Below are 24,890 nucleotides of genomic sequence, written 5' to 3' on the forward strand. Positions count from 1 at the left end.
GGTAAATATGACATGGGGGCGCGTTCCTTATGTCCGCTTCGGCTTCCGTAGTTGTGGTGGTCTGAAAAATGTCTGCCTCCATGTGACAACGTGAGTGGAGCAAACCATAGACTTGAACTCGTTCATTAGGAAGGTAAACAGCGAACAATCATCCAGTATCGCTGTTACTTCGTCTGCTGGTACATTGAAAAAAAACTTCACATTAGTGTTCGTCAAAGAAAACGCCACAGGTATTTTCCATGTCTGTTGTTATAGGTTAGCGAGCAATCTTTTCATCTATGTTTTCTCTTAGACCTGTCTACAAAGTGGTTACAGTGAATGCTTATTCAGTTTAACTGACTACTATGGCCCATTATTGACACGCATATGCACATAGCTTGCCTTAAGCCATCTTGTATTTGTATGACGTTGATAACACTTCACTGTGGTCTTGCGAGGCTGAGTTAATGGACGAGAATGTAAACATTAATTTACCGGTATTGTGATTTTTCAGGAGGCGCTCCCTATGTTGTTGTGTACCCCGCGGTTCATCCCCTCCGTCATCTCCCATCACCTGACTAGCATCAGAATACATTTAGGAAGAAAAAAGCAGCGGTTGGCCGAAGGTAGTTTAGCCATCACTAGAGGACTCGGATCAATGGAAACTACACCATCCTCTACAGATACCAAAGTCACATCCATGGAAGCCGAGATGAACGCCGAGCCACAAGTCACAGCGTCCTTTGCACCGTCATCGGAACGTCCAGACACGTCCACCGACCGGGATAAGTTGATCGAACTGTTGCCAGGGGAGACGGTGGTAAAGGAGGGCAAGGCGGCAATACTGTTTCCCAGCGCAAATGAAGTGTTTTACAACCCAGTTCAGGAATTCAACAGGGATTTGACGTGAGTAGTACACAGTGGAACACACACAGACACATATAGACTCACTTCCCTCCACCACGCAAACCTGTTACATCTATAGTCATACAAAAAACATCAGCTCACCCATTCAAGTTAATCATCCCTAATTCACTCCAATTATCTTTGACACGCTCATCCACTCATGGTGCACTTCAGGGTGGACTCACTCATTCACACATCGTTGTTTACCATCATCCTCACTCGTATTGCCCTTGAACGAAATCCCTGTCTGTGCTTCTGCTCCTCCCCCAGGTGTGCCGTCCTAACAGAGTTTGCCAGGGAGTGGATGGCTAAGAAGGGGGTGAAGCTGTTGGTGCCCGGGGAGAAGGAGAGGATGGTGGTCTCTCTGTCCGAGGAAGAGAAGGAGAGCGCGAGTGGGCTGGCGGCGGAGGAGCAGGAGATGGAGGAGGAGGAGGAGGAGAAGGAGAAGAAAAATGGAGAGGAAGAGCTCACTGCCACAGCAACCGCAGGCGAGATATGTGAGGTAAGGAGGGGTTGTTGTGTCAGAGCTGAGTCTTATTCTTCCTCTATGATTCCACCCCTTCAAGTCAGTTAGGTCAATAGTGTGTTAGAGTATGTTAGGTTGCAGTATGTTGGGCTGCTTGGTATTGTAGGATGTTTTCTTGGTATGTTAGGTGCTTGGTATGTTAGGTGGCATAGTTTGTCCGGGTGCTTAGTGTTGGGTTGTAGAGTATGTTGGGGTGCTTGGTGTGTTGGGGTGCTTGGTGTGTTGGGGTGCTTGGTGTGTTGGGATGCTTGGGGTGTTGGGGTGCTTTCTTGGTGTGTTGGGGTGCTTTCTTGGTGTGTTGGGGTGCTTGGGGTGTTGGGGTGTTGGGGTGCTTGGTGTGTTGGGGTGCTTTCTTGGTGTGTTGGGGTGTTTTCTTGGTGTGCTTGGTGTGTGGGGGTGTTGGGGTGCTTTCTTGGGGTGTTGTGGTGCTTGGTGTGTGGGGGTGTTTTGTATGTTGGGTTGCATAGTGTGTCCGGGGGCTTAGTTTGTTAGGTTGCTTAGTATGTTAGGGTGTTTGCTTTGTGTGTTCAGCTGCTAAGTATATTTGGGTGCTTGCTATGTTAGGGTGCTTAGTAAGGTGCTGGTTAGCCTGCTCGGTGTGTTAGGCTGCTTGGTGTCTTAGGCTGCTTGGTGTGTTAGGCTGCTTGGTGTCGTAGGCTGCTTGGTGTCGTAGGCTGCTTGGTGTCGTAGGCTGCTTGGTGTCGTAGGCTGCTTGGGGTCGTAGGCTGCTCGGTGTCTTAGGGGCCACTCACACTAGGACCGTTTGCCTGTTCTGTGCTGCAGGGAGATTCAGCACGATTCCCCCCCCTCCCCACTCCCCCCGCTGGCCCGTGGTCACACTGCTCCCAAAGGCCGTGGCCTCGGCACGATTGCTCCTTCACGCATACGTCATCACGTCGTTAAACGATAAATACGTCATCACCAAGCGTCCTCGCCGCCATAACAACAATGGAGAACAACAACGTGAATGCTGTCGTCGGCCCAAATTTCAAGTAAACACTCAACTTCACTATCGCACCAACGTAAACCCACTCGTGAACCGCTTGCGGCCATTGTTTAAAATGATTGTTGTGGGGAGAAAGGGCATGGACCTATAAAGAAAGAAGGGTCGCAGCCTACGACACCAAGCAGCCTAACACGCAAGGACTACGTCATCCAGCTCACGTTGCGTATCCGCCGTTAGCATTTGTACTTTGGCCACGGCCCACCTCTCCCAAGTGTGCCGTGGCCAAGGGGCTGTTCCGTGCTGGAATACGGATTGCGTGGTCACACTAGCCTAACGTTCTAGACTTTAGTATGCAAATGAGCTCGGGCACGGGGCCGCGGCCCTAGTGTGAGTGGCCCCGTCCACACGGAGCCGAAACGGGCGAAACCGATCCGGTTTCATTTTATGCGGTTCAGGAATATCTCTGTAAAGACGGAGTCATTGCAAAACCGCATCGAGCTGTAGAAACACTGTAGTAAATATTCAAGGCGCTGGTTCTCCACAGAATAAAGTGGAGCGCATCAAGACTGCACGCATCAAGCCTGCGCGCATATAGCCTGCGCGCTGTATACAAACATTCTTCAGGAGGATATCAACCTTTTAAATTGAGCAGAAATACTTTTTAATGTACAGCTAGTAATTACATTTATCAAGGGGATTTATTTAAAGCTACAAAAAGAATGCAAATAAAATAATAAATAATAAATTCAACCCAACTCTGACGTCCCGCAACTGGTGACGTCATCTTTGCGTTTTAGGCGTCCACACGAATCCTAACACGAAACCGCATAGGTCCGGATAGATTTTAAACCACCTACGAGGGTGGTTTCAGAAATGTGCGGTTTCGTGCACCGTATTCGCCGGCTCCGTCTGGTCGGCCAAAACGCACAAGACTTATGTGGTTTCACCAAAAAAAACGGCTCTGTGTGGACTGCTAGGCTGCTTGGTGTCGTAGGCTGCTTGGTGTCTTACAATTACAATTAGGGCATTTATCAGACGCTTTTATCCAAAGCAACTTACATCGGTTAGTACACACATTGACAAACCGACGGCAGAGTCCCATGCAAGGCGACAGCAAGCTCGTCAGGAGAACCTGCTGAGCTTAGTTTTCGATGCCAAAGTATCCACTCAGCGTGGGCATTCATAAATGATGGTATCATCCAAGGCCATTCAATAATGGCATTGGAAATTGTTGAGCCCTGTGGAGAACATCTGACCGCAAGTTGACACAACGTGCAATTTCACGCATGCGATAGGGTGTCATACTGTAATGGAGACTGGACTCCATGCTCAGGAGCACCAACTGTTTAATAAACGAAAAAATCCAGACCGACCAAACGAAAGAAGTGTTTAAAGTCTCTATATTCATCTCGAGGGAAGGCTGCTCTGCAGTGCTAACTCAATGCTGTTGTGTTAGCAGATTCCGAGGAGTCTGGGATGTAGTGATATATTGTGGGGTCTATGGTCTTTTAATGTGATAAAGGCCTAGCTTGTGCATAATGTCTTGCACAGCGTTTAGTTCCTGGTCTAGCACACAGCATTACAGTAAAGTTTCATTAGGCTGCCCTGGATAAAAAGGAACAGGAAATGCTGTATCATGATGTTCCCATTGATAATGACTTATTTAATTTGTTATGCATTTGTCAGCGAATAGCAAGTCTGTGAGTAGTTTGTACAAAATCCCAAGAGATTAGGATGTTTTAGATGACCCTCAACCATCTACTTGACCAGGTTCTACGTCAGAAATATGATGACTGATCGCATATGCCTGAAGTGTGTTTGTTTTATATAGAGAGCCACTTAGTCACCGCAGAGCTCCCCACACCAGACAATACTATGGTCCATATTATGAGCTGAAATATTTAGTTGAGTTTCATCATTTAGCAGCCACAAAAGCCACTTTACCCAAAGCCACTTAGAAGGAATACATGTCATTAAGGAGCTGGTAGCAGGGGGTTTACCCAAGGCTGCCTTTGGTAGACCGTGGACATGGGGGATTGAACACAGAACCTTTGGGCATTAATCCTGCCTCCCTGGCCTCAGAGTGAGATCTTCCCAACAATTTAGAGATGGCCCCAGACGTCTAGTCAAAGAATTTTGGCAGGAAATGTGATTGACGTTCAATTCTTCTGGGAGTCGGGCAAGCCGGAAGTCATCAGTGTCTTAAAATAAACTCTAAAAAATGCGAGTGGAAAGTTGTGTAACGGTGTCTGAAATCCGTCTGTGTTAATCAGATTTCTCAATGTGTAAAATAATGCTCGAAATGTGTACTGAGATTTGTAAATGTTTTGCGGTGTCTGGTTGTAACGCATTCTTTTTGTATGAATATATAAATTGACAATCCCTAACATTTCTTCATAAAATGTATAGTCCACACAGTGACCTTTTTTTATCTTGTGTTTTATTTTACGTTATTCATTTGTGTGGCACATTTCAAGTACAACATCGCTCATTATAATTATCATAAGCAAGGACTGAACTAAAAGAGCATCGTAAATTTTGCGCAGCTCGTAACCATGGTGATCACACGCCAACAATCCTTCCTAGAACTCTTAGCCCTAAACTGATTGAATCTGAACTGAAACGGATGGTTCACTCACACTTGACTTGAAAAGTTGATTGAATGATACAATATGTTTTCTCTAAAGCCGTTGTTCCTCTCTGGGCTATTGTAGAAAAGACGGTGCAACATGGCAAGTTCTTTAGAAGAGGACCGACTCCCTGTGCAGTTATAAATGGCGCATAATAAACAGACGAAAGCACAACAATCATGGGATAATTTTCCTGCGATTTTAACCAAACTAAAACATACTGATGAATATTATTTTCCATTTCTAAGTATGTTCCGTTCAATCCCACAGAATTCTAAACGCTGCACTTAAATATATACAAGTGTAATTGAATCGGTGTTAATAAAAACAGGTGAACGTCATGCTCACTGAGTCGCCCCTCTGCTCTGCCCCCAGGACGGGCTGCGTGTGCTGGAGGGCCTCTCCGCGTCGGGCCTGCGCTCGGTGCGCTTCGCCCTGGAGGTCCCGGGCCTACGCAGCATCACCGCCAACGACTTCTCCTTCAAGGCCGCCGCGCTCATCTCCCGCAACGCCCGCTACAACGGCGTGGAGCACCTGGTGCAGACCAGCTGCAGGGACGCAAGGTGGGCTGCACCCACCCTTCACCCCCTGCCCTTCCCCTGTGGAGGTGCACTGCAACCCAGTCCACTAGCCAGATCCCCCTCCCTGGGAGGCGAGATGGCCACCAACCGACCTACCTACTATTGTGTGTGTAAATAATATAATAACAGAATTATAAGCAAATTCTCATTATTTGATCTAGCCCACTTTTGAACGTGTCTACCTACATTTCTTGGAAGTAACGGAATTGGAATATCAATAAACGTTTTTCTTGTAATGTGGAGACAACTTAACAACTCAAACCTAGCGCAACACTGTTTATCATTAAAACCTTTTTCAATCAAAGAGCACCCTCTGTTCCGCCCCAGAACGGGGAGGCAGGGAGGCACACCTCTGCGCCTGCCTGCCGACTTCACAGCTAGCCTGCGAGCGGGCGCTACTATCACAGGCGATGTATGCTAATGAGCTGGCGGGTGCCTCTCGAGAGGGCGGGGGGAAGTGTAGGTGGGGGTAAGGAAGAGCGTCGATGTATTTCGTGCATATTCATAGCGTCTGGCGTTCTCCAGGAGGGCAAAAGGTGCGGCGATGTTTCCTTTTCTTTTTTTTATTTAACTGCTTTCTTTGTGTGGGAGGTGCACTTTTGAACAATGTTTTATTCAGCATGGAAGGAGTTGGAATGTGTCAACCCTTTCTTTTCCGTGTGTGTGTGTGTGTGTGTGTGTGTGTGTGTGTGTGTGTGTGTGTGTGTGTGTGTGTGTGTGTGTGTGTGTGTGTGTGTGTGTGTGTGTGTGTGTGTGTGTGTGTGTGTGTGTGTGTGTGTGTGTGTGTCACACAAAAAGCACATCATCTCTCTCTCTCTCTCCTTTTCCCCTCTGCAGCATGTTGATGTATGAGATGCGTGGGAAGAAGCAATCCTATGACGTCATCGACATTGACCCCTACGGAAGCCCCGCCTCTTTCCTGGACGCCGCCGTGCAGGCTGTCAGCGAGGGAGGTGTGTAACATGCCTCCTTCTTCCATTCCTCCTCCTCAATTCGCCTTCTCCTCCCATCCTCGACTGCCTCTGTATCCTCCTCCCCCTTCTTCCTTCTCCTCCTACGCCTCCTCCATTTTCTTTTCATCTTCACCCTCCTCCACCTCTCTCAGTCCGGTTGGACGGAAGTGGGCTGGTACTGTGCAGCAGTCGGTCTGTTCTTCAAACATGAAGAAGAAATCAAACGACCAAGGCGTGCAGGCAGGAAAGTGTAGAGCACGTGAGTGGTCAGGGTGTTTGACTCCAAGCCAAAAGGTTCCGGGTTCAAACCCCTCTGTCTACCTGTAGGCATCCCCCCCTCCACTCCTGCTCCTTCATGACATTTATCTTAATTCACTAAGTCACTTAAAAAAAAAGTAGGCTAAAAGCATCTGCCGAATTAGGCCACAATCCCCTACCTCCTCCTTAATGACATTGGTTTGAACATTGGTCCACCTTAACTTGCTTTGTGTGAAAACCACTGTTCCATAACACTGAACCTAGCCTGTATGCGTGAGCGGGGCGGCTCGCCTAGCTCTTCTCTGTGCCGAAGCGAGGCATCGTTTCTCACCTCGTACGAAACCACTCTCACCTCACGTTGTCTCGCTAGTGTACCAACACGCAGCGCTGCCATGCAAAGTGTATGCACACTAGGGTTCTGAAGTATGTGGGTGTGAAAACCACTGAAAGTTATTATTCAGCATGAGGTTTGGTGTCGATGAAAAATGGCACTTTATTTCTTACCGTAACATGAAATCTAAAATAAAGATGTCAAACTTTGTGAAGAGATCCGGCATTGACATCCATCAACGCACCACTTGTTCTTTTACACGGTAACCCCTCCCAGCTGGTGCACAGGGGAGTGTAAAACAAGTGCCTCGTTCGGATTGGAAGGCCTCTTCCTTCAGTCTGTAAATTCTCTGTCTTTCAGTCAGCATGTCTAACATGCTCTTCCTGTTGGCGTACTGTTGTCTTTACTCTATGTCTGTACCGCTCTCTCTACTCTCTGTACCACTCTCTCTATTCTGTGTACCTCTCGGTCTTAGTTCGGAAGATCTTCAGTAAATGGGGAACCATTGTAACCACATAAGAAGAACAGAAATGTGCACGGTCCCTCTTATCTCTCTTTCCATCTCCTTCTGCCTCCATTATTATTCTCTCCTTCTCTTTCCATCTCGAGAGAGGAAGAAGAAATATTTTGGGCTGTATTTCAATCTTACTCTTTCTTCATTTAGGTATTTGCGGGATGAATGAATGACATCACTGTGTGACTATATCTTTGTTTTATTGCTCAGGATACTCGGAATCTGACTTAATGAAAGCCCATTACAATTCTCTCTCTCACTCTGTGTTTTTTATCGGTCTCTTCTCTCTCTCTGTCTCTGTCTCTTGTCTGTGTGTTAAACGATGTCTCTCTCCTGCAGGGCTGCTGTGCGTAACATGTACAGACATGGCGGTGATGGCTGGGAACAATTCAGAGACGTGCTACAGTAAATACGGATCCATGTCCTTAAAGGCCAGATACTGCCATGAGATGGTGAGCTCGAGAGATTCACTCATTCCCCCACACACTTACACGTATCGGGGTCCATGCGTTCATACAAAGAACCATTCTCTTCATCCTTCTTTGTTCACCCATTAATCTCGCTGTCTTTCACTCAGGCTCGCACACTTCACGTAATCCTTTCAATCCAAGTTGTGGTGTAGAATTCCAGTTAAGGAAAGTAAAAGCATCATGGATTTACTCCTCAACGCACTGCAACGCACAGTTTTTAAAGGCTGCAATCGGAAGGTGGATTCCAAACCCCGGCATGGACTTTGTGAATCTTCTCTGGTCCTCGTGACATCACCCGGCGTGACTCTAACCCCTGATTGGCTGGTGTGTTGGCCTGCCCAGGCACTGCGCATCATCCTGCACAGCGTGGATCAGCGCGCAGCCGTGTACCAGCGCTACATCCGGCCGCTCATCTCCATCAGCGTGGACTTCTACATACGGGTCTTCATGCAAGTCCACACGGGCCAGGCCGTGGTCAAGAACTCTGCTAGGTATAAACACACACACACACACACACACACACACACACACACACACACACACACACACACACACACACACACACACACACACACACACACACACACACACACACACACACACACACACACACACACACACACTAAGATGCACACACACAGAGAGACACAGTCACACACACACAGACAGACAGATCTCACCCAATAAGACGCACACACAGTCGAATCTCATCCAAACAGACACCCACACAGTCACATCTCACCCAAACAAACTAAAGGCGTACCCCCACACAGTCACTCTCTCTCCCATCTCACAGAAACAAACTAGAGACGTACCCCCACACAGTCACTCTCTCTCTCTCCCATCTCACACAACACACTCTCCTGCACAATGCACACACAAATGGTTTGTAGCTTAAAACCCTTTATTTTTTTTGTCGGAGCACTTTGTTGGACCTTTTGCAAATCATTCAAATCACAGTGTGTGTGTGGTACTCTAGTGTGTGTTTCTGTGTGTTGCAGTAAACAGGCTCTGGTCTACAACTGTGTGGGCTGTGGCTCCTTCCACCTGCAGAGGATGGGCAAGAAGACCCCCAATGGAAAGCAGTAAGTCATTAAGTCTCGGTGCACTTAAAGGGTATGTCAAGCCATGTTTTAGCAGGAGAATATCCGCCTACGAGCCTCAGAAAATGGATCTGAACAAACCCACCTCACACTGTCTGGTGCCAGCGTGGGCAGCCAATAAGAAAAGCGACCAGTCTGGGGTTGGCATGGGCTCTCGAACCTGGTGATTTCGACAGGGTTGAAGATCGTTGAATGACACGCGTCGCAGTAAAATTAGGTGTTATTGTTCGCGTGGTATTGTTATACCGAGTCCAGTGCAGGCAGCAGTATAATAGTATATTGGGGGCATGTAGGAAAAGTTTGACGAGTCTGGCTAAAGACCCTGCTGTCATCGAAGCCCTATGCGGCTCTTAATTGCCCACAAACCTGCCATTTATTCCATGTTGTCTGTGGTTTCTGGATTTCAGATTTTCAGGTTACTCTTAGCCAAAGATTGAGAACATTCTAGGCATTCAATCAATACTGAAGCAACTGAGAAACTTTAAGTGCTGCAAACAGCCTGTAGAGCAGCCCTTCTCAAACTGTTTTCATCCTGGGCCCTGTACTGCTGGACCCTCAGCCTATGGGGCCCACTGAGAACAAAAAATTGAAGACAGAACATTTTACAGTACTTTAATTGCCAAATTAATATTAACGTAAAGATCGAGTGGGTGGTTGGGTCAATCAATGTTCAGAGTGATGTGATTTGTTTGACTGCAAATCCTGCGGTCCGATGTGTCAGTGACACTCCCAGTCAATGACTGGCATGCGGCCCAGTAGCCACTGCCCCAGGGCCCGGTGCAGGGGCCCCTACGCACGGTTGAGGAACGCTGCTGGGGAGCGGGCACATCATCTGCAAAATGCTAAACCTAATCAGCGAGTCAATTGTTTCAAGGGAAGGTCTGAATATTGTATGGGCGTTCAGAAACATGTCCTTAAGGAGAGGGTCGGGGGTTAAGGCCACTTATCAATCGATGCTTACAGGTTAAGCTGTAGTGCAAGCAATGGGGGGGGTGTTCAAATCCGAGTAGCTTTCTGAGGGAGAATCACCCCTTGGCCCTAAACGGGGCGGGGGGGGGGGGGGGGGGGGGGGGGGGGGATGGGGTTATTTCTCTTGTTCAAGAGGTTAGACACGGGCCCCTGGAACCCAGCGAGCTTGGTTCCATGCCGAGGAAGTGTGCCACGATAAAGTCCTGGCACGGACGCAAAATCCGTCTCGTTCCTCTTCCAGGGCTACAGCTGAACGCGAACACTGCCAAGAGCTGTGCGATTCGCCACGCGTGTTAGCGCTATCAAGTGACTGCACCCCGGGGTGCACAGTGCGATGGTTGAGCCACTGAATGGCGCAACCGTTTTTTCTTTTTTTAAACCGACGTCTTGAATCCCTGCAAAGACGGTGTGGTCATATGATGGCTTTGGTAGGTTCAGAGTAAGGGCAAGGACGATGGCATGCAACGCCTGGAGTCCTTCTCCCATCAATACGTGCGTCAGTGGCGCTCAAGCGGCGATAATCGCTTAGCTGAAGAAGTCCTTGCAGTCACTGCAAGTTTTGTTGTTGTTGAAACGCAACCACTGTGTTGCGTGTCAGCTCCGTGGATAGGGATCCCTGATGAGCTGCGTTCCAACCTCCAGCCCTTACTTCTGTCGTGTCTGCTGGTTAGGGTGTTGTGGGTTTCGACCCCCACTGTATGCAGTCTAATGCGTAGGCGCTCTGGAGGAACAGGTCCTAAACCTGAGTGTTTAGGTTAAACAGTGAGTAGGGGGGAGACTCTCAGAATTCAATCGACGGATAATCTTTGCGATTGGAGAGTCACCGTTGTAGGTTGCGTCTCTCTTCAGCTCTGTGTGTGTGTGTGTGTGTGTGTGTGTGTGTGTGTGTGTGTGTGTGTGTGTGTGTGTGTGTGTGTGTGTGTGTGTGTGTGTGTGTGTGTGTGTGTGTGTGTGTGTGTGTGTGTGTGTGTGTGTGTGTTAAAGCTCTACCTGTGTGTTGCAGCATGAAGTTTTCGGCGGCTACAGGGCCCCCTGTTGGTACCCACTGTGAACACTGTGGACAGAGACATCAGGTGACACGACAAACACAACCAAACAAAGGCCAGCAATCACCCCATATTTTCTTCCAAATATAAACGGAATATAAGGCAGGAAGTAAAAATCCTGGCGTCGATTCTGAACTCCACACACACCCCCCCCCCCCCCTCTCATAACGCGTTGTATTCCCGCCCCAGCTCGGGGGGCCCATCTGGGCTGAGCCCCTCCACGACGTGAGCTTCGTCCAGAAGGTCCTGAGCGCCGTGTCGTCCAACCCCTCCCGCTTCGGGACGGCCAAGCGCATCGAGGGGATGCTCAGCATGGTCACGGAGGTGAGGGGGGAGAGGGGATGGATGGACGGAAGGGATGGAGAGAGAGAGAGAGAGGGATGGATGTATATATTGTTTTTCAATACAATGTAATGGTAATTTTTCGTCACCAGGGAAGCACCTGTGTGTGTGTGTGTGTGTGTGTGTGTGTGTGTGTGTGTGTCTTTCTTTCTGTGTTTTGCTTAAAATGGAACTCTCCTTTGGGTGTGTGCGTTCCAGGAGCTGGAGGACGTCCCGCTCTACTACACTGTGGACCAGCTGAGCAGCATCGTCCACTGCAACACTCCCCCCCTGCTGCAGTTCAGGTACTCCCACACAGGAGGACCCCTGCACACGGACCAGTGATGCACGGCCAAGGGTCATCCCCCTCCCAATCCACACATCGCTCTCTCTGCACCTAACCCTGACCGCTAATCGAACTATGGGCTGTTTCTTTTCGTCCATTTGTAAACGGAAGCAATGACGCCCGCGTCTGCTTCCAAAGCCGCCATTATAAAACGATGAAGGCTCAAACAAACGTTATTCAATATAGTCTAAACCAAGGCTTTTCTTCCAAAGATGAAATGAAAGTCATGAAATGAGGCGGTATTATTAGTTGAGATGGCAGAGCAAGTGGGGCCCGTGGCTGTACACGTTGCTAGTGAACAGTTACAGTTGCTTTGTAATTAATCATTTTGTTGCATATGAATTTCAAATATGCCAGTGGAGGACAGTCGTCCTTTGAAGCTAAGATTTATTCTGAGAACTTATTGCCAACCTTCTCAGCATGCAGGTGAGCGCAGCCTTTTATCGGTAATGCCTTTGGATTAAGGAACCAAACAGCTAAACGCACAGTCAATGTTTGACTTTATAGCATTATAAGCTTTTTTTACTGAGGCAAATCGTAATGGAACAGAGAACACCTGCTGAGATATTACAAAGGGAAAATAAAGAGGCAATTGCATATGAACATAACTAATGAGTACAATTAGTGCAGACCTCGGCTATAATAAAACGCTTATCTTATTCTTAAAATAAATTAGAGTACAATGTGCATGTAATGTGAATACAGTTCTCTATACAACAAGGACAACGAATAAATAGATAATAAGAAAGAATAAAAGAATAATGCAATATCGGACTTGAAATGAATTGGGTCTGAAAGAAGTTATTGCTGAAATCAAGAAACACAAAAATCAATCCTGCAACCTGTTTCTACAAACACAAAGTACCCAAATATTTTTTTGGTTAACGATGCAAAACTCTGTGAACCCTGTTTGGTTGCCACGGCAACTCAACCCTAAACCTTAACATGCAAACCAGCCAGTCAGTTTTTGAGTGTGCTCAACCAACAGCTGCAGTGTTTACATTTTGGATGACTCCAAAAAACAAACAACATGTTTTGCATACAGTCGCCCACTCTGAGAGCACTTCATTATCGGATTGGTGATGGCCAACCACAGTAACTCATCAGCTCCTGTATACATATATGTATATACATGCATGCATGGACTTCTGACTGCATGACTATTTTAAGTATACATAGATCCCCCTGTCATCATACATACCCCTTGCGTAAGCCCCTTGCTCATAGGTCGTCCCCAATGTCCAATCACATCCTGCCTTTAAGCATCCCGGAGCAAGCTGTAGGCCTCATTAGCAAAATGCCCAAACCCCTGTTCATTAATGACGTACTGTTTATTGTTTATTGTTTATTGAATGGATCCCCATTAGCTGATGCCGAGGCGGCAGCTAGTCTTCCTGGGGTCCATATAGGAGCATACAATATAAAACATAGAGAATACATACATTACTAAACATTATACAAAAGATAATGAGTACAACATACCGGTCACAGTAATTTAGTTCAAAAAATGATTACAATTTCAGTCATGTGGACAGCTGCAATAGGTGTGTCTTCAGAGCTATCTTAAATGACAATTTATTTTGTGCGAGGTTAATGTGAGATGGTAACCGTTTCCAGAATGATATACATCTGTAAGTAACTGTGTGTTTGAGGAGATTGTACTGTTGAACCCACTGTAATGGATAAAAGCATCTCTTGAGTAGCAATAGCTGCATCACCATGATCAACATGAACCATCTGCCCCCCTCCTCCTCCTCCTCCTCCTCCTCCTCCTCCTCCTCCTCCTCCTCCTCCTCCTCCTCCTCCTCCTCCTCCTGCCGCCCCGTAGGTCTGCCCTTTTGCACGCCAAGCACAGGGTCTCTCTCTCCCACGCCTGTAAGAACGCCATCAAGACAGACGCCCCGCCCTCCGTCATCTGGGACATTATGCGCTCCTGGGTAACACTTGTTTTCAATAACAGTTTGACCTTCAGGCCCCGATCACACCAAACTGCAAGGTTGTTGTTTTTTTTGTAATGTTATCAGCGGGAACCCGGCCCCTTGCACACGTTGCTTTTGCGTTCATGCCCTGGATGCCTGGAGTTGAAACAGTCATACTCATAGCAGCCATAATTGTAGGTCAAGATGGTCGCTTTGCAGCAGTAGAAAGGCACAGTGCATTGCGGCTCACGTTTTAGAGTCTGCTAAAGTTTTCCCAGTGATTAGACATTTAAAAGAGGTCAGCACCCCAAGTCCATTAGTGTGTAGGGGAAGTAAGTAGCGAGTCGATTTTAATTGGTTTGCTTTTTCTTTTTTCTTGGGCTTGTTTTATTAATGCAAAGTTCAAGTGTTCGGAACACAAGCTCACTATTGTACGTGTCGACTGCTGTGTTTGGTTCTTCCCTGCAGGAGAAGGCCAATCCCGTGAAGAGGGAGAAGTTGTCAGAGACTAGCCCCGCCTTCAAGATCCTGTCGAAGGAACCCAGGTTGGGAAGCACGTCGTTTAAGTGTTGTTAGAATACTACGTTTATCACACTGAGCAAAGGGGTTTTCGACTCTAGTTACACCAGATCAGCAGGCTTTCTTTTATACAATATTTCTAGGCTGAGACTAGTGTGTGTGCGTGTGCGTGTGTGTGTGTGTGTGCGTGCGTGCAGCCTCGAGGCGTGTTTCACGGTGAGGGAAGACGCCAACCCTCAGTCCAGGAAGCAACACCTGACCCGCTTCCAGGAGAACCCGCAGGCCTTCTGGGGGCCCAAGGCTAGGGCCCGGTCTAGGTGAGACACGGGCACGCTCTGGCTCCATCTCTGTGTGTGGTTAAAGACGTGCATTTGGATTCCCAAACTCATAAACCCCTCCTCTGCTACACCGCTCCTCCCTCCTCTACCTACCCCCCCCCCCCTCCCCAGTGGAGGCATCACCACAGAGCTGGATGAGAAGAGGAAGATGTTCCAGAACAAGAGGAAGCGCCACACCACAGACCTGCTCAGGCACAAACACCAGCCCTGCAAGAGGTTCAAAAAGGCAAGACCCCCCCCCCCCCCCCCCCTCTCCCATAATATGTATGAAATAGTTAAATTATAACCTAGCCCCACATAAAGGCAGAAGTTCAAATCTGGGTGAAGGGGCGTGTTTTTATTTAGCTTCATATTGGTTTCAATCAATCATGTTGCCGGAGGCGGTGATCTGTCGGCGCCTAATTGGCTATTTAGAGAACACAAACTCGGCCAGCCGTAGTAAACTGTAAAAGGGTTTCAACGTTTTAAAGCTACACCGTTGAGACTTTGCACTGTAGAAATATTATAAAACCCTGTCTGAAAGCTTCATCCAATAGAGCAAAGCAATTTTATTTTTCAGTAGAATATCGCCATGAGGAATTAGGAAACCACTCTTGAATCAGATCAGAGGTTATTCCAGTGCCTGCTTCTTTCATGTGTTCACATTGTTACCAGTGACTCATTTTCTAATTATTTACTTTTAAAAACCTCAAGTTAACTCTGAATTAATCCTCATTCACTTGTTTGGGGTTGTGGACTTGATTACAAAATGATTCTCTCTATATGCAGATTCTTTGTGCTTGCAAGAACTTGGAGAACAGGAATTATCCAAATGATATGAGTAAATGGCTTTGACTCTGAAAGACCTGCAAGAGAAACTCAAACCATGCCAATGATCATCAGCAAAGTTAAACCATCTAGTTTTGGATCTGGCTATTTTTGCTCATTCATTATTTCTGGCTAACCTAGCAGTATAGCGAGCTAGGGAAACTGTACCTTTTTAAGAGATGAGGGAGTGACACGTTTACCTCATCTCACTTCTCCGCTCTCAGGGCATATGCACACATGGAGACAAATGCTGCTACTCCCACGACCCGGAGCTGAAGGACGCGAACAAGACTGACTGAACCACGCAAATCATGTACAGGTGTTGGTGAATGCAGACAGTGCTGTGATGATATTCATATCAGGATTCGGACCGATGCAAATGCTTTACCATGATATCTATATCACATTGGGTCTGAGTTTTCAGCTTTTAATTTTTTTTGACTGTTGGGACAGTTTAATAAAGCCCTTAATCGAAGCATGATGTCGTGTTTTATATGTGCTGTGGAGAAGATAGAGCTGCTTGGGGGTTGGTGTTCCCATACTGAACTCTCAGAAACAGGGCATTGAAAAAGGAAATACAAGAGATATATTCAGTCATGTTGATTTAAAATCGTAAATTATGTATATATCAGGTACATATGATGGATGAGATGATCCTACAGCATTTGGTCACACTGTGTTGGCATTGAAATACTGATAAGGTTGTCTGTCTGAGTGTTTCTCTAAACACTTCTATGGACAAAATGACATGATTTGAATATTCATTCCAAGTTAAATGTTCCTTTTTGGTTTACGAGAACAAGAGATATTTACAAGTTACCAGTCAAGTGTTCAGATTTCAGTGCAACAGGAACATAATCAAACTTGATCTCCCTCTACATATCATCGATAAAGTAAAAAAGTGATTTCATAAAAAAGTCAGGGATCCTACACATGGTGATGGACTGTCAAATCACCCTATCAGGTCGATTTGACTCAATGTTTATCTAAAAGGCAGTGGTGATTGGCAGGTCATGCATCGTCGGGGGCGTTGGCTATCGGCGGGGTGCGACTCTGAGGATGAAGGTCCGGATCTGCATGGGTGTCAGGATTACCTCCCACATAGAGGGGTCTCCCAGGGGCTTCCGCAGGGGCTTCGCGGCTGTGGTCCAACCCATGAAAACAGTTAATTACATTGATATAGAATGTTGTTATACTAACATTATTACAAATGTGTCTTACTATGATACATTTCTTTTTTTTATGGTAAGTTGAAGAGAAGCTTTCAGGAGACTAAATATGCAGATTCTGCATCAAGTGTTCCAATGCCTCGCTAAAAAGAAGGGCTCTAAAGATGAAATGCTTTAACATCATATTCTACGGTAGCTATTTCTAGGTAAAACGTTTCGGTACACTGAACATTTCTCAATCTCTATTTTCTATTCATTATTATTACTACAGTAAACATGGAGAGCTTGACTTCCAGCAGCGTAGGGAAACAAACACTAGCGCCTGCTTTATAACAAATACAAAATAGTCAGCCCGAGTTATTTAATGTTTATGTAATATCCACAGTGTGTTACATACCCATCTTTGGCCTCCAGTCCAGACGTTTCATCTCATCTATCCACTGATTGGCTGACAGGTTCAGCTCGGACACTCCCACCACTTTCAGCGTGGAGAATAATTTCTACAGTGAGAAAGACATTGATAGAGATTAATACTAGGGGCAGATGTTGCAAATTAGCAACCGCTTTAAGCACTATGATCCTTGCATTGGATAGCTGTCATCAGTTGGTCTACGTACACTATCTTTCCCTATCAAATAAACCATAAATAAATTAATAATAGACTGACCGGGAAAGAGAGGGTGTCAATGTGTGTGCCTAGAGGTTCCCAGGTACAGATGTGTGTGTACTGTGTATATACCTGCAGGTTAACAGTAAAGGGTACTGAGTGCTCCTTGCTCTCCTTGGTCTGGAACTGGTGCTCCAGTCTGATCAGCAGGGAGTCCTGCCCCCACTGGCTCAGTGTCAATAGGTGGACTGCAGGGGGCAGTGCAGCCTGGAGACCTGAGAACTAGAACACCAACTGGAGCGCTTAGAAACACTTTAAATGGTTTCATGCACAGTCCTGGGTTTATAATAACATTTTAGGTAATCCAACTAGTATTTAATTGTACATTTTCTATTTAAATCCATTGTCAACTACAAACAGAAGGAGATATTTTACTAGAGGGACCAACAGGATTCAACTAAAGCACAGATAGCCTAGAGAACCCCCCCACCCCCACCCCCACAAGGGCACACACCTCCAGCAGAGATCCAGGCGGGGGTCCCCCCTCGGTGAAGGACAGCAGGGGCTGCAGCACGTTCTCCTGGGCCAGGGGCCGGTGGGCGTCGGCCGCGAGGGCGGGCGGAGTCAGGGAGAGGAGGAGGCGGCCTCGGACCACCAGGCCCAGCGGGAACACCCCGGACACCTCGTTGAGGGGTTCGCCGACGCCGCGCCAGTCGTCATGGAGCAACCGCCGGTGGAGCTGGGGGGTGGGGGAGAGTGGAGGCGGAGTTAGTTTGTGTGAATAGTTTTTGCACACAGGTGCACTTTTTTGCCAATACAGACACGCGTCTGTATTGGCGCGGTTATGCGTGTGTTTATGTGAGCATTTGCATGTTTGTCCGAGTTGTTTGCACACAAACACACCTGGAAACAAAGTCAGACAGGTAGGTAGGGGTGTCTGTGTGTTAGTTACCATGATCTCCAGAGATCCATCGTGGATACTGCTTCCACCCTGAGAGCGGTCTGTCACTACAGTCAGCTGGTCTTTATCATCCTACACACACACACACACACACACACGTTGAAGAATGCTGCTACGACAGAAACACTCACTGCATTGTTCAACTTTCAAGCACGGTTTTTAAGCAATGTGTTTCAGTGATAAGAATGGAAAAAGGGTTTCTAAATGTTAAACACGTGTTTTACAACATTGGGGTGTGTTTGTGTGGGAGGGGGGGGGGAGCAGGCACCTTGATGTAGGCCCTGGAGTTGATGGGGTAGTAGTTCCCAGCCACCGGCTCCGTCTGCCTCAGGTCCCAAGTGGGCCGGAAGTCCTTCCTGTGGGACCAGGAAGTTACCTCAAGCGTTTGCTAAAAGACTAAAGAGTCGAGAAAAGCTCCAGCTAAACGACTAAGGGCTGGTGAACGGTAGCGTGGCGGCTCGGGCACCTTGGTGGACGACCACTCACTTCCTCTTGAGGACCTCTCGGCCGTTGGAGTCCGTGTAGAAGACCCCAGAGGAGGCGATGCTGCTGTCCAGACGGGTGATCACCTCCTTCCCCAGGCCGTCCCTGGGGAGCCATGGGGGTGACGGATACATTAGTAACGGTTATTGATCGTGATCAATCATGACAGGGACGGAGATTCCAAATATGAGTGATCAGAGTGATCAGAGTTGTGATTGCGTAAGTGTGTGCGTGTATGACAATATGCAGGTATACATCAGGTCGCCATGGATAACTAGAATGAAAGATTGTAAAAACATCTGCTTTCTATCCTTATATCTGTCCTTCTATAGATCCATCGAGCGGAAGAGAAAGTTACGGCGTGCGACTAGAGGAATTCTTTAGACACAACAGCAGTGTGTGGGAGTGTTTTGTCTCTACACACCTGACCCTCTTCACAAGACACGCATGCTTACATAACAGTAGGTGTGTTTGTGTGTGTGTGCGCTCATGTGTGCGTGTCTAAACTTCTAATAAAAGTGAAACTCCTGCAAGGACTGCTTCCTACCAGAATGTTCTCTGCAGAGACGGTGGTTATGTCATAAGATCAATGTAACAGGGGATGGGGCTATTTTCACCATCATTCAAAACATCCATCAAAAATGTTGGATGTCTAACCAAGGAACTAACTTTCTTCACTTAACTACTATTACCAAGCACAACTTACCTAGATTACCCATCGCCCGTTTAGCAGCTCAATGCTCTCACTATTGATACCTTCGAGAATCCAGCCCCAAGAGCACAACTTTATAGTAACAGTTCTTTAACAAAAACAAACAATTATTTGTACGTCCTTCAACCAAGTCTATGTTTTCGAACGTAAGCGGAGATCGATAGCTCCGCCCCACGCCCCGATTGAAAAGCCATTAGCCCCGCCCACCGCCAGCAGTGACTCACGCTATGGGCACGGGTCCAACTGTCCATTCCATTTCCAGGGCCTTGCTGTTGCTATGGAGACGGATCACCTGGGATACCCATGGTCCGAACTGCTGCCTCACCTCCTGAAGCTCCGGTGTCTGGGGAAGGAGAGAGAGAGGGGCCGAGGGAGGGAGGGGGAGAGAGAGAGAAAGAGATCATGAAAGAGATGGAGAAAAACAGAGAGGGGGAGAAAGATGAAGAGTTGCGGGGATTAAAGGTAGAGAGAGATAAACACATTTAAAAAGGGAAGTAGGAAGGAACTATATATTTCACTTATTTTTAATTGTAGATGTTTAATGTGTCTGAATGTGTGTTTGAGTGGAAGTCAATGGGATTGAGTGATGCAAGTTTAGGAGGTGGAGGTCTGGAGAAGGGACAGCTTGGTTGTTGTGGTGTTATGGAGCTCCACCTGGATGCTCTCAGTCTCAGCCGTGCAGCTTATAATGACGGGCGAGGAGGAGTTTGGTCTGAAGATGTAGGCGCCAGAGGCCTGGTGGCTGATGGAGCTTTTACCATCACTGGCGTTGTACCTGAGACAGACGGACAGAGTGTATCCTTTTGGACACTTTATCTAACAAAGAACCTATTCTTTGTGATTGTTGAACTTTAAAGACAGAAACACAGTTGGCTGAGATACCGGTTTACATACACTTGTATATTAGAAATATATTCAGCAGAGAGGTACTGACCAGTAGAAGTTCTGGGTCAGCTTTATGGTCTGCTGGGTCTCCAGGTTGGTGAGGCTGTCCAGTAGGCCTGTGGCAGGGTCAAAGGTTGCTCGCACAAACTGACACACACACACACACACACACACACACACACACACACACACACACACACACACACACACACACACACACACACACACGATTAAAAAAATATTCTTCTATCCAGATTTTTGTTTTTACAGTTTAGCTCTTCCTTTCACTTTACCATTATGCAATTTTTTATTTATTTTTAGATGTTATTACAATTTTGAAGATAAGGCGGCAGGCTGACCTTGTTTTGGATGGCTGCTGGAGGCCCAGACTTCGCGGAGACCGAAGGAGGCCCATTCTGAAGCACGGACACGGAGTAGGTGCTGTAGCCCAGCGGAGGGGCCTGGGCCTGGAACACCAGCTCGTTGACCGCATACCCCCGATCCTTCCTCACCTGCTGGGTGGCTTTGGACATGGGGACCACCTGCCAGATTATCAACATTAGGGGTGCATTGAAGATCATTTCTTGGCTGTCCTATACTATGATTTGCTTCCATAGGTTTGATTTTTTTCATTTTTCTTTTTAACTAAATTGCACAAAGCATTGGTTGTTTTCTATTTCAGGGCCATCTGTAGACAGCGATAACGAGCATATGTTGGCAGATAATTAACAAGCTGTGGTCTGAAACACACACACACTGACCTGGCAGTCTACCGGTGCACCGGTGGCGTCCAACACGGTGTACGCCGAGGCGTTGACTGGAAGTCTGACCGGCCACACCACTGGGCGAGCGAGGGAGTTGTAGACATTCACAGAGAACTGAGAGAGAGAGACAGGCACAGAGAACGAGATAACACAACCGAAAATAGAATAAGATGTAAAGAATCAAATATTCCATCTCAGATGTGCGTCTCCTTATGTATTGGATTGTGTTGTTGTTTCTGCTTGTGTGTCCGTGCATGCCACCTGTGCGGGCGTGCGTGTGTGCATGAGTGTGCTTGGATGCGTGTCACCTTCTTGCTGGCCTCAGTGAGAGGACAAGCGCTGACGTTGAGGTTGTCACAGTAAATACGACCCGCAGACGATCCGCTGAGTGCAGCCAGAGAGTTACTGACCACCACCTGACAGAGACACCAGCCGTCAGACATACAGCACTAAACACCCGTCACTCATCTTATGGATCGGTACATAGTTTTACAGCGTACTGAACGTACTGAATCCTGATAATGAGACAATCTTCCATTGAGAGATGGAGGTTTTTTGTGTTACGGTTGTTTTTGCATAAACATTGGTTAATCCTTCTTGGTTTATACATCACTAGGCGGTAACGTTGAAGTGAAATAGTAAAATATATATAAAAAAAGTTGAACAGGAGGTGGAAAATTGCAGTTGTGTGAACCAATATACATTTAAAATATATGCAGGGAGCGATACCAAACCAACAAAGATTATGTCTTTCTTGTCCAATTTTTTTATTTGATCACTGCCTGGCCGAAATGGAAAAGGTAGTTTCAAAACTAAAACAGTTTAATACTTATGTCTTTACTTCAAAACTTGAACTGAGACTAATTATGATAAAAATGCATTTTATATACCAATGTATAGTCATACACCTCGTGCTGGAGGTGGGAATACAGTACCTGACAGTGCTGCCAGCCATTGGCGAGCCTCCTGGCATAGTCGTTGGCAACATGCTGCTTCTCTGTCCCAGACACAGCGTCGTGATGCTGGGCCACTGCCATCGCCTCTCCTGCCAATCACAACCAACGGTACCGCCTTCAGGAGCAATTAACACAGCTGTTCCTCCTATTAGGCTCAGACTAGGTACAAAAATCCTCATATAATGTCTAATTATTGTACAATTGTATAACTCGTAAAATGCTTTATTATTTAATCACTGAAGGACTCATTTGTTCGGAAAATACCAGTAAGGGATGATAATCCATTTGCATCATTCTTTTTTAAACACATTTCCTTCAGCAACCTGGGGAGGGTCCAACAGATTAGCGCCCCCTGGCTGCAGAACAAAGCATTACAGGAGGGAGTGATGGCGGGAGAAAGAGAGGGCAATAAGAGGGAAACGGACCGAGAGAAAGGGAGAGATGGAGGAAAAGAGGGTGGGAAGGGATAAGGATTTAGAATTGTGTATCCTACTCAGGGTCTCGCTGTCTCCGGCCCCGAAGGGCCCCTTCCTGGAGGACGGCCCCCCGAGCACCTCCAGCTGGTTACAAGTCTAACACACACACACACACACACACACACACACACACACACACACACACACACACACACACACACACACACACACACACACACACACACACACACACACACACACACACACACACACACACAGATTAGTATATCCACACGACTTGCAGTGTACTAAGTGCTGATACCTGCTGTAACAGCACAAATACATTTTTATCTTACTACCACACAATACACACAGCAAAAGTTCATGCAAAAGATGAATGCATGAATGTATCGAAAGAATGGGTGAATGGATGAGGGAAAGACTTGGTACTAAGACACTGGGGGGGGGGGGGTGGGGGGGCTACCTGCAGACGGCCGTTGCTGACCCTCTCGTAGCGCTTGAGGGCGGGGCGGCTGGTGAAGTACCCCGTCCAGAAGTTGTGGGCGTCGTCAGCGTATGGGAAGAAGTCGTCTGTCTTCAGCGTCCTGGTGGGGGTGGATATGGGAATATGGAGGAGACGCACCCGTTGGTAGAGCAATGGGGATTTAATGGGATACCTTTTTGTTCATTTCACCAAGCACATCTTATTTATATTCATACTGTATTACGCATTTGTTGTACATCTGCAATTGTTTCCTATTTTTTTTTTTCCTTCTACCAGGTGATAAGGTGGTGCTAGGGTCGGGTTAGGGGGCGTGTTTATCCTCCCAGGTCAGGGGGCGGGGCTAGGGTCGGGTTAGGGGGCGTGTTTATCCTCCCAGGTCAGGGGGGCGGGGCTAGGGTCGGAGTAGGGGACGTGCATCCTACCAGGTGAGGTTGGCGCGGTGCAGTTCCTGCAGGTAGCAGGAGGGGGTGGAGTAGAGCACGTTGATCTGGCTGCCGTTGGCCTGCCGCGCGTTGACGTAGCGGATCAGCTTGTCCAGGTTCTTGTACCACAGGTTGGCGTTCTCGTACTGGAAGTCCGAGCCCATGGTCATGATGATGTGCTTGGTCTTGTACGCCATGGCCTGGCGGGGGGAGAAGGGATATAGACATCAGCAGTTTGCCCGTAGGCTACCAAGAGCACAAGGTCCTAACCTGCTCCTCCGTAGAGCCAATATTACATTTTGGGGGAATGTAATCGACGTTGCGCCACGCAGTGGACAGCGGCACGGCTAACAGGAAGTGGGGTCGGCCCCCGGTCAGGTGACCTCTTTCGAATTAGACACATGTAGGCACAACACGGCAGGAAGAGGCCAACAGGATACAACAGGATCAACTGTTTGTTTTTGTTTCATTTCGTATAATTGAACATATCCGTTTTCTACGTTTCAGATGCATTCTCTTATGATTCATACATTTATGCATCTTGTATGATTTTTGTTGTGAACTAAGCCATACCCCCCCCCCCCCCCTCCCCCTCAATCACATATATGAATGACTCACCTGATCACAAAGCACACATCGGTTTTACTGAGAGAACTAACAATCTAAACTGGTTGTGTTTGAGAGTGAGTGAGTGAGTGAGTCAGTGAGTGTGTCTGCCTGACCTGACTGTTGGCTGCCGCCGCGAAGCGTTCTACGACGTCGTCGACGTTGTAGTCCTCCAGGTCTGGGTCGTCCATGATGGGGGCGTCGTCACAGGACTGGTCCCAGCAGAAGCCCTTCGGTGGGTTGTAGCCGTTGGGTAAGATACCTGGAGACACCCAAGACCACGGGAACCGGTTCACACACACACACAAAAAAAGGTACGGTATCGGGTGGGATCCCCAAATGTCCACAGGCTAACCTGTAGCCAGCCTTGTGCAAGAGGCACTTCTAAGTAACACCCATGTACACCATCGTCTGAATTCACTACAAGAACCGACTCCAAAAGTACAAACTAGTTGCCCATTATGCAATCAGCTTGTTAATGCTTCTGTCCAAATCGAATTACAGAGAACTTTATGGATACAGGCCATGAAGGAGCAATTCAATCTTATGAGTAATGCCAGGAGGAGAGGTCTGCTAAATGGAGATGATAGTAGTCTTAGTGGCAGCCGGCACTGAGTGCGTGTGTGTTTCGCCTAGTTGTGTTTGTGTACCAGTGAAGAGGTCTGCATACGGAGGCTCGAGGCTCTCAGAGGCCCTCCACAGCAGCTCCTGCTCCAGGGTCCTGATCCGGTTGGTCCGGTCCTGGTAGTCCAGCCGACCCAAGAAGAAGCCATCGTAGCCCATCTGGAACCAAACACACAGGAGCAGGGAATCATTCTACTACCAAAGCACAACATGGTAATCTGATATCACACACACACACACACACGATTTGATTTTCTATTCTATTTGATATTGTATTTATTTTATAGTCTATTATTAATCTCTACTTTTGTTTGAACC

General features: G+C 47.3%; 2 protein-coding genes across 4 annotated transcripts in view; one reads left to right on the top strand and one right to left on the bottom strand.

Moving 5' to 3' along the window:
* On the top strand, positions 1–16,082 carry trmt1 (tRNA methyltransferase 1). Of its 3 annotated transcripts, none has more exons than XM_056586141.1 (16): positions 1–90; positions 494–885; positions 1,156–1,387; positions 5,363–5,550; positions 6,406–6,521; positions 7,964–8,076; positions 8,437–8,585; positions 9,096–9,179; positions 11,170–11,239; positions 11,402–11,536; positions 11,753–11,838; positions 13,708–13,816; positions 14,267–14,343; positions 14,515–14,634; positions 14,767–14,881; positions 15,687–16,082. In XM_056586141.1, exons 2-16 carry the CDS (start codon positions 506–508, stop codon positions 15,759–15,761), a joined length of 2,049 nt encoding a protein of 682 aa, XP_056442116.1. In that variant the 5' UTR covers positions 1–90; positions 494–505; the 3' UTR covers positions 15,762–16,082. The 3 variants fall into 3 exon arrangements, with proteins under 3 accessions (XP_056442116.1, XP_056442115.1, XP_056442114.1); XM_056586140.1 differs by having other exon boundaries at positions 3–230; XM_056586139.1 differs by having other exon boundaries at positions 4–255; positions 15,687–16,079.
* man2b1 (mannosidase, alpha, class 2B, member 1) overlaps positions 14,948–24,890 on the bottom strand; it is a 13,397-nt gene continuing 3,454 nt past the window's right edge. Inside the window, exons 5-23 of the mRNA XM_056586138.1 lie at positions 24,599–24,731; positions 24,065–24,210; positions 23,343–23,542; positions 22,900–23,020; positions 22,493–22,571; positions 21,979–22,088; positions 21,352–21,459; positions 21,041–21,157; positions 20,639–20,821; positions 20,329–20,426; positions 20,049–20,169; positions 19,619–19,737; positions 18,686–18,787; positions 18,468–18,555; positions 18,191–18,271; positions 17,753–17,977; positions 17,371–17,520; positions 17,029–17,131; positions 14,948–16,603 (exon numbers count right to left, since the gene is read on the bottom strand). Coding sequence (XP_056442113.1) covers positions 16,497–16,603; positions 17,029–17,131; positions 17,371–17,520; positions 17,753–17,977; positions 18,191–18,271; positions 18,468–18,555; positions 18,686–18,787; positions 19,619–19,737; positions 20,049–20,169; positions 20,329–20,426; positions 20,639–20,821; positions 21,041–21,157; positions 21,352–21,459; positions 21,979–22,088; positions 22,493–22,571; positions 22,900–23,020; positions 23,343–23,542; positions 24,065–24,210; positions 24,599–24,731 — 2,391 coding nt within the window. The 3' untranslated portion in view covers positions 14,948–16,496. The remainder of the gene's footprint in view (positions 16,604–17,028; positions 17,132–17,370; positions 17,521–17,752; positions 17,978–18,190; positions 18,272–18,467; positions 18,556–18,685; positions 18,788–19,618; positions 19,738–20,048; positions 20,170–20,328; positions 20,427–20,638; positions 20,822–21,040; positions 21,158–21,351; positions 21,460–21,978; positions 22,089–22,492; positions 22,572–22,899; positions 23,021–23,342; positions 23,543–24,064; positions 24,211–24,598; positions 24,732–24,890) is intronic.

The sequence above is a fragment of the Gadus chalcogrammus genome, chromosome 3 (genome assembly GCF_026213295.1).
Source record: "Gadus chalcogrammus isolate NIFS_2021 chromosome 3, NIFS_Gcha_1.0, whole genome shotgun sequence".
Classification (NCBI taxonomy): domain Eukaryota; kingdom Metazoa; phylum Chordata; class Actinopteri; order Gadiformes; family Gadidae; genus Gadus; species Gadus chalcogrammus.

Coding starts and splice junctions, on each gene's coding strand:
- trmt1 (XM_056586141.1), top strand. CDS start 506: ATGTTGTTGTGTACCCCGCGGTTCATCCCCTCCGTCATCTCCCATCAC. Junction 1,388..5,362: donor CCGCAGGCGAGATATGTGAG/GTAAGGAGGGGT, acceptor CTCTGCCCCCAG/GACGGGCTGCGTGTGCTGGA. Junction 9,180..11,169: donor AAGACCCCCAATGGAAAGCA/GTAAGTCATTAA, acceptor TGTGTGTTGCAG/CATGAAGTTTTCGGCGGCTA.